General features: G+C 43.2%; 1 protein-coding gene across 1 annotated transcript; it reads right to left on the bottom strand.

Moving 5' to 3' along the window:
- Positions 1 to 5091: 5091 nt before the first annotated feature.
- Positions 5092 to 7785, bottom strand: LOC136490649 (5-formyltetrahydrofolate cyclo-ligase, mitochondrial-like). The gene is made up of 6 exons (XM_066486858.1): positions 7552 to 7785; positions 6873 to 7010; positions 6648 to 6809; positions 5498 to 6453; positions 5215 to 5311; positions 5092 to 5135 (listed from the first exon to the last, which is right to left on the bottom strand). The coding sequence occupies exons 1-4, from the start codon at positions 7652 to 7654 to the stop codon at positions 6359 to 6361; spliced, it is 498 nt and encodes a 165-aa protein (XP_066342955.1). The 5' UTR covers positions 7655 to 7785; the 3' UTR covers positions 5092 to 5135; positions 5215 to 5311; positions 5498 to 6358.
- Between the last annotated feature and the right edge of the window lie 1361 nt (positions 7786 to 9146).

The following is a 9146-nucleotide window of genomic DNA, read 5'->3' as shown; positions in this document are numbered from 1 at the left end:
AGGCTCAGCCTAGAAGAATGGCCTTTTCTTCTTCTGAACCGACCCAAGAGTCTAAACTCAATAGACCGGAGCACTCGCCTCAGGCCTAGGCCGCCTTCGGCCCATCTCTTCGATCGGAGCGCTAGCTCAGGCTGGCTCCAAATGGCCTCTCCGATCGGAGCACTAGCGTCAGGCCCTGGCCGCCTCCACACGGCCTCCACTCGGAAAGCCTGATCCAAGGACCACCTCTAACTCCGACCCCATGTCTTCGATCGAGATTCATAGAAAAACCCTGCTCATTGCTATTCTCCGATTGGCGCGCCAGAACCGACTGGGGACCATCCGATCGGGGACGCCCGCTCGGAAAGAACCAGAAGGCGTGCAGAGAAAGGCAAGGCATGGCTCACAAGTCAACACCACTGTACCAGGGACCATACCCTGCACGAGGCAATGCTCTGCAGCCACCCTGACATAAAGTATTGTAGGGGCCGCTAGAAACTCCCATATGGTAAGCCCCCTCCATGTGTCTCTGGACACCGATTGTGGTATGGGCTCCAGGATTTGCCATACCGGGTGAACATAGCATAGCTCCTCACATGCCACTAGGCATCCAGAAGTATTATGCAGGTACCGGCGTCATCCTTCCTGAAGAAGATAGCTCGACCTTTCGTACACATCTAACATCCTATAGCGACATCGACAGTATTGGGAGGCTTCAACCATTATCCAGTTTTCATCACCGTAGGCAGCAAGACTTAGAAATATCTGTACTCTCCCCCTCTCACCTGTAAGAGCCATCCCCTTCATCTATAAAAGGGGATGCGCTCCCTCCAACCAGGGGAGATCAACTTCTTCAAGCCCAGACTCACTAGATCGACATCAACACTCCCAACCATAGGACCGCCAAGTTCCGACCGCGACCCTTCCGGTCGAAGCTGACCGAACCTCTTGTACACCCCCTTCTTCCTCCTTCTCATTTGTACCCCCACTACATACTTTGAGCACCTAGGCTCAAGAATAAAGTCGCCGACCAACCCCGACTGGACGTAGGACACGTTGCCTGAACCAGTATAAATCCTGTGTCATTGAGTGCTAGGCCACCTCCGATCACAACGTACAGCAAAACTACAAATATTTACTAGTTGGTCACTTTCTGCACCGACAACGTGTGAAGCCAATTAGCGCATGAACCTCCAAGTGAGTGAATCGCCACAATGAGGACTAGCTTATCGGCAAGCAAGTGAACCTCGATAAAAAACATTGTGTTCATCATTGATTCCAAGGTGATTGGTCTTCATTGTTATTTATCCTTGTGATTGATTGATTTCTTCATCTACACGGTGGTATAACCTTCTTGATCACTCTCTTTACTTTACCGCAAAATAGTTGACAAGCTCTTTAGTGTAGCTAGTTGTGAGAGCTTGGTTGGTTGGTTGGTGTGGCTCTTTAGTTAGCCTTTGAGAGCACACTAACATAGGATAGTGTCATAGCTATTGTGTGAATAGACACTATCTAAACTAGAATTATGGTAGGTGGCTTGCATTTTGAGTAGGCTAGTGCAACACTTGCTTCGCCTCATAATTGTCTAACCATTTTGTTAAGTGTTGTTGTAGAAATTTTTATTAGGCTATTCACACCCCTCTAGCCATTAGGACCTTTCACTAAGGCAATAGAGAAAATACATTGTTGTTGCCTCCCCTCCCACCCTCCTCTCTATGACCCTCGCTCTCACTAGACCTCCTAATCCCATCCACAAACAGCATTGAGATGACCCTCCAAGGACCATTCCTGAGCGCAGGCGTGCACGCTAGTAGCCACACCTGCACAAAGGCCCAGATGCACACATCGCATTGTGGCATCATGCCCGCACAGAGGACCAAATGCACTTGATAGTAGGACATCATGCCACGACACTCCATGAGCACCTTGGTGAGGCGTGCATTACCAACGATTAGGCCGATGACAAGCAGGAGAATCTACCGAGGCAGGGTGGCTGACTTAGTTCTCTTCATGTATGGGACCTTGCAACCTCCTTCCCAATCGACATCTACATGGTTGGCAGAACTAGTGATCGTGACCGCAAGTGCCACACACTCCTTCTCACAGAGGTAAACCCACGAGAAGTCAGTGCCGACGGTTGTAACCCCGTTCGGGTCAGGCATCTTGAGCTTGAGGTAGGTATAGTTGGGGACCACCATGAACTCCGCGTAACATACTCATCCAAGCAAGGCGTGGTACATGCTCAGGAAGTCACCACCTAGAAGGTGAGTGGTTCCTTGCGGAAGTTGTTAGGCTCACTAAAAGTTACGAGCAATCAGATCTGTCTGAGAGGCACCGCTTGCTTACATGGGACAACCCCATAAAAAGGTGCCTTGCTCTAGCTTGCTTCTTGGGATCTTCATTCGATCGAGAGTATTGGTGTAGAGGATGTTAAGGCCACTCCCATCGTCCATGAGCACCTCGGTTAGGCGAACGTTGCCCATGATCGGGCTGACGATTAGTGGAAACCTGCTGGGGAAGGGCAATCGTCTTGGTTATCTTCACATAAAGGACCTTGCCGCCTCCTTCCTGATAGATGTCTACATGGCCACCGGAGCCAGTGATCATGCCCACAAGTGCCACATATTCTTGCTCATAGAGGTAAACCCATTAGAAGTTGGTGCCGATGGTTGTAACCTTATTCAGGCAAGGCATCTTAAGCTTGAGGTAGGTATAGCTAGGAACCATCATGAACTCACATAACATGGTCACCATAGCAAGGCATGGTACGTGCCTACTAGGAAGTCCATCAACTCGGTGAGTGGTTCCTTGCAGAAGTTGTTAGGCTCGCCAAAAGTTACGGACAATCTCATTTGCAGGGGCTATGATGCCTAAGAAGGGGAGGGTGAATTAGGCTTTCTAAAAATGTACTTCTAAAACAATGGCCTCTAATTTCACCTAGTCAAAACCTATGCAATAAAACAATTATGTAGATGTGCAATTAAGGTTTTGTTAGGTATGTTGCTATCTCTATCATAAAAGAGTTATGCAATTTAGGTTCCAATCCTATCAACTAGTCTAGCAAGCTTACTTAGAGATACACAAATTAAATGCGAAAACTTAAATGAGATAGAGATGGAAACTCTCGTCGACGACTTTGTTATTTTTAAGGATATGGAGAAGAACTTTTAATATCCACGTGGATATAGATAATCCGAATCCGATTATGTGCGGATGCGGAATAGGATATGAGATCGGCAAAATCCGGAGGATGTGGACCACCCGCAAATTCTAAACGGATTATATGATGTTTAGAATAGGATATCTGATAATTTCTCTTTCTAGACTAAAACCTAGAGGAATTCGGGATTTAAAAAAGTTTGTGTTAGTGGAGAACTCTTAGTTTGTGATGTCGTTGTTTGATGTTATAAATTTTGAATTGAGATCTTGCTTGTTGTTAATTATATAATGGTTAATAACTTATCATTTATGAGTGAGGATAACTTGTTAAATGTTAATTCTGTTTGTGTGATAGCCACAACATGGAATGCAATATATGATTTTTGCCTAGTACTTGTTGTCAAATCTTTACTAATATATTTTTGACAAGTATAAGATTCTCTAAGTATGCACATATTACTCGACTATTTAAATATGTATCCGATCTGTTTCCGCTCCATATCCGTACTAGTTCTGATCCTATCCGACTCCGACAAAGAAAAACAGATTATGATATGAGAAAGGCATTATCCGCTCCGCTCTAATTTGTTTTCATCCTATATAGTTACATACATATTGCTCCAAATAGTCTAGTATGATAACATACTAGGTATATATATACTTCAATCGGGTCATATCCACCTTAATATTGAGATACGCACATGAGAGTAGCTACACCCTAAAAGTAGAGAGTAAAACAAGAAGAAAAAATAGAAGAAAGAAAAAGAATGCGGGCTTATTCATTCCCATGAGCTGGGTTGTTTTCATCCGTAGGCCCGTTGCTTCTCTGCTGGGCCTATATAGGTTAGATCTCTCCCATAGGGAACATCCTCCCATTCGCCTCCACCGGCCACCGCCGGTTACCTGTTTTCATACCTCTCTGGTCTCTCCCTCTCTCGTGGCTTTTCTCCTGGCGGCGACAGCTAGCCGAGCGGTGCCGCCCTCTTCGCCGGGCCCTTCGCCGGCGACGAGTATGCACCTGGTACGCCATTCCCTTCCCTTCCCGCTATGCAAAACCGAGCACCCCAAACCCTAATGTAAGCTATCTGAATCTGGTTCTGCCCAATTACATTACATTCATATGCATAACACCCTGTAACTTCGATTTTCCTTTTACGCAAAAAAAAAAAAAAATCGGCTGTAGATATGTACGCCCATGTTCTATACTTTATCCGCCCTTGAATCCATCTATTTGTTGGTCATTTTGATGTGGTCCAGTTAGTGCCTTATTTAGGGGAGCAAGATTGATCTCAGTTGAGATATATATACGACTGGACCTGAGGTGTTGGTCCACTAGACTACTGGATTCAGGTTCTTTGCCGAGTGCCTGAGGCACTCGGCAAAGGCCAAATTGCACTCGGCAAAGCCTTTGCCGAGTGCGGCCCTCGGCAAAGAACACACGGCAAAAATTTGATCGGCAAAGTCCTCTTTGCCGAGTGTCTTTTATCGGGCACTCGGCAAAGAAAAGCGACCGTCACGGCACCGGTCCCGTTGACGGTCTCTTTGCCGAGTGCCAACCCTACAGGCACTCGGTAAAGATTTTTTATTTTTTTTTAAAAAAAATTCTTTGCCGAGTGCCCCTGGCCGGCGCTCGGCAAAGTTTGATTTTTTTTTTAAATTTCTTTGCCGAGTGCCCTATGGCTGGCACTCGGCAAAGTTTGAATTTTTTTAAAAAAAATTTCTTTGCCGAGTGCCCTATGGCTGACACTCGGCAAAGTTTGAATTTTTTTTTTAAAAAAAATTTCTTTGCCGAGTGCCCTCTGGCTGTCACTCGGCAAAGTTTGAATTTTTTTTAAAAAAAATTTCTTTGCCGAGTGCCCTCTGGCTGTCACTCGGCAAAGTTTGAATTTTTTTTTTTAAATTTCTTTGCCGAGTGCCCTCTGGCTAGCACTCGGCAAAGTTTGAATTTTTTTTTAAAAAAAAATTCTTTGCTCCCCAAATGCATCATCAGGATGAATCTGCATCAAAACATTAGCCATCAATTCCAAAGGCTACACCTAAGAGGCAAAATATAGTACACCATGAGAATGATTCGACCTGCTCATATAAGAAAAAGACAGCAGTGGAGAACTTTGAGATGCCCAACTCACGATAGCACCAGTGGCAGACGGGTCAAGGTAAATAAGCACACACTCTGCAATTATAAAGGTTGGCAAGCTGATGACAACAGAAAGTTATATCAAACACTTGAAAGCTTGGTTTATATTAAAAAGACATAGAAACTACATCATGCATGTATCCTAATTGATGGTGTCCCTATATTGTGTGGCATATTTTCTAGTTCAACATGTTTTCATATCAGAAGAGAAAAGAAGCTTACCTAGGATCCATTTCAGCCATGCGAATAACTGAATCCAGTTTTGGTATGTCACGAATATCAGCAGAAAATAGCTTGTAATGCGTGCTTATTACTTCACCTTTTTCTGAAATAGATGGATAAGTTATTGCGCAGGCTACAGGCACATCAAGAAAAAGAAATGTCCAATTCTGTAACATGTAGTGGTCACTCTAACTTGCAATTCTACTTGAATCTGAAAGTAATATTTTGCAAAAGTTCATTATCCATTTTAAGTTTTGAAGTTCTCACAACGAGACAAAGAGAATTTTCTTCCAAACAGGACGGATCGGCTACCTCTGAAACCAAACGAAAAAGGAACTTTTTCTGCTATGGTAACTAGTACTTTATGCTTCTCCAAGGACCATTTATTTGCTACTATAAATCAGCGGATACACATTAGTGAGAACTTGACAAAAGGTGACTTGAATTTTCTGTATGGAATATAAGACTTGACTACTAGTACTGCTACTCAGTAAACAACACGTCTCCTTGTATGTGTTTAAACACAAATATCTGTGAGATACAACAGAAATAGGATAAGAGGCAGACATATAGTGAATAATTGACAAATAGATAGTTCTAAAAGGATATTTTAGTATAGTGCATGAAATTGTTTAGGAGTTTGGGTCAATCCAATTACAAATTGGAAGGACCCAACCTGCAAAAAGGGATGATACACAGAGAGATAGTTCAGTTGACAACGAATTGGTAACTGCAGCATACCTCTTGCTTACCTTTATACTTGATTTCTTACACAGAAAAATAAAAAATGGAACATTTCTATAGCACTGTATATCCCCTTGCCGCAAGGAGGGACTTTCACATCAAAATTGGAGTGACAAGCTACCCCAGTTCATGTGACGGAGCATTTATGAAGTAAATGATAGAGGACATACCAGGCAATAACAAAAGATCAACAGGGGAAGATGATGACAATACTGCAAGGATAAAAAGAGGATCAGAAGTAGTGAATACATGTAAAGTTAACCACCCCATGGATGCAGCAACTTATATACATTAGACAGGGCAGGTAGTGAATACATGTCAACTTTAACACCCCATCGATGCAGTAACTTATATATATAGATGTGGAGAAAGCTTTTTGCAGTAACATGGAAATGAAATTTCATACCATCTTCACGATCATTCCCGGTAGCATCCACAGGTGATGGTTCCAGAATGTTCATTGAATTCTTAACTAAATCATCCATGGTGGTGATTTTGAGCATCCACATATTACTGTTCTTATCCTCCACTCGAGGAACATAAAGATCCTTTGCCAGTTCCTCTTGTCCTTAAGGAAAACCTAATTGTTAGTGACAGAATCAGTAACGAGCATAACTACAGATGGACTCACCAGGATTCGATGATAGACACCCTTCTAGTATTTTTGATGTATCGACTTCTCGCAACTGCTGATAGCTTATATAAGCACACAACCGTTTGCTTGCTTTGAACCAAGCGGAATCTAAGATTGTAGTTTGAATAGCCAGATCTAGAAAAACAAGAATTTTTTTACCTCCAAATACTCAAATCAAACAACACAATGAAAACTTTGTCCCAGAAAGTAACAGTAGTATAGTATAGACATCTCCATACTAGTTAAGGTCTCTAAAGTATAGTCCACTTAGTTGCACTAATGTAAAAGCAAAGTTAGAGCACAGCAATCTTTAATTTTGCTAGTGCCTGCCCTGACGCTTTCATTATCTTAATTGTAAATACACCATTTATCTGTAGTAAGGAATCAAATAGCATTTCGCGTCAGGTTCTCAGACACGCCCCAACGTTACAGTCTCATGAAGTTGAAATAAAATGTAAAATCTACCGTGAAGTTACACAATTTTTTCACAACCCTTCTACTCCTAACTACTAAGCGTCCAGTCTGTGTCTTCGTAAAAAGCTAGCAAAGTAGCACGGGCAAAGCGCACTCCCTAGTTGGCAAATCGACGAACATGTGGTGACCAACACCCCCCAACAACCGCGTTACAGAACCGGAATCGAAGCAGACACACTCGAAGCAGGTCGCGAGGCATCACCTTCGCTGGCCGCGGCGTCGTCGTTGGTGGCGTGCACGGCCGCCGGGCTGCTCCGCGTGGCGGCGCTGCCTCCCCCACCTTCTGCCGAAGCTGACGCCTCCATCCGGCTGGGGCGCGGGGAGGGGCTGCGGCGGGCGGCGCGCGGCGTCGGCGGGGCCCGGTGGCTGGCGGGCGCGGCGCACGGGGAGTGGCTGGCGGGCGCGGGGGCTCTCTGTGTGGCTTGGACCGTGCCCGGGCGAACTCGCTTAAGTGTCCCCACCCGCCCCTTTGCCGAGCGCCGGATTTGCCGAGTGCCTAGATCCGGCCATCGACATAAACAGGAAATTTCTAAAAAAAAATCAGAACCTTCTTTGCTAAGTGCTTTATTTTTGGCACTCGGCAAAGACCCCTTTGTCGAGTGCCATGTCCCGACATTCGACAAAGTTTTTTTATTTTTTTTGTTTTTGTCTTCCAATTTTTTGTGTAGCCCTTTTAAAATACCAGGAACTCCTAATTAGAATTTGAGGATTTTTTGTGGCTTTTTGATATATTTAGTTACTTTATTTCGTTTACTTGAATTTTTTCGAAAAATATAAATTTGAACTGTCCGTGGTACGAATAATGGAATTTAATGATTCGAAAAATGATAGTCATGTTAGTGAGTGTAGTGTGAGGCTGTAACAAGGAACGGACCCGAAATTTCGGACATCTTGTTCACGAAACGTGACCGCGAACTTGCGTGCGAAATGTTTTTAAATTCTATAAAAAGCAAACGAAGTCCTAAAATCATGAAACATGTTGAGATGTCGTGATATCATATGTAGAGGCTGTGAAAAAAATTTGAGAATGTTTGGTGCACATTATCACGTACGATGCTTACAAACCAGGACATCTCCACATGTGATATCTAATATAGCATATAGAGATGTCCTGGTTTATAAGCATCGTACGTGACAATGTGTACGAAATCTTCTGAAAATTTTATCATAGCCTCCATATATGATATCACGACATCTCAACAAGTTTCATGATTTTCAGACTTCGTTTGCTTTTTATAGAATTTAAAAACACTTCACACGCAATTTCGTGGACATGTTTCGTGAACAAGATGTCCGAAATTTTGGGTCTGTTCCTAGATACGGTCTCTCACAACACTTACTAACATGACTATCAATTTTTGAATCATTAAACTCCATTATTCGTACCACGTGCAGTTCAAATTTCTATTTTTCGGAAAAATTCAAGTAAACGAAATAAAGTAACTAAATATATCAAAACGCCACAAAAAAATCTCCAAATTGTAACTAGGAGTTCCTGGTGTTTTAAAAGGGCTACAAAAAAAAAATTGGAGACCAAAAACAAAAAAACAAAAAAAAACTTTGCCGAGTGTCGGGGCATGGCACTCGGCAAATGGTGTCTTTGCCGAGTGCCAGACATAAGGCACTCGGCAAAGAGTGTTTTAAATTTTTTTTAAAAAAATTCCTCTTCGCCGAGTGCATCCACAAGAGCACTCGGCAAAGAAATTATAAAAATAAATTAAATCTTTGCCGAGTGCCGTGCCAGGGGCACTCGGCAAAGTATTTTTTTTAAAAAAAATTCTTTGCCAAGCGCCAGAT

The sequence above is a fragment of the Miscanthus floridulus genome, chromosome 11 (genome assembly GCF_019320115.1).
Source record: "Miscanthus floridulus cultivar M001 chromosome 11, ASM1932011v1, whole genome shotgun sequence".
NCBI lineage: Eukaryota > Viridiplantae > Streptophyta > Magnoliopsida > Poales > Poaceae > Miscanthus > Miscanthus floridulus.
Note: the sequence above shows the minus strand (reverse complement) of the source record. Positions and strands in the feature narration are given on the sequence as shown.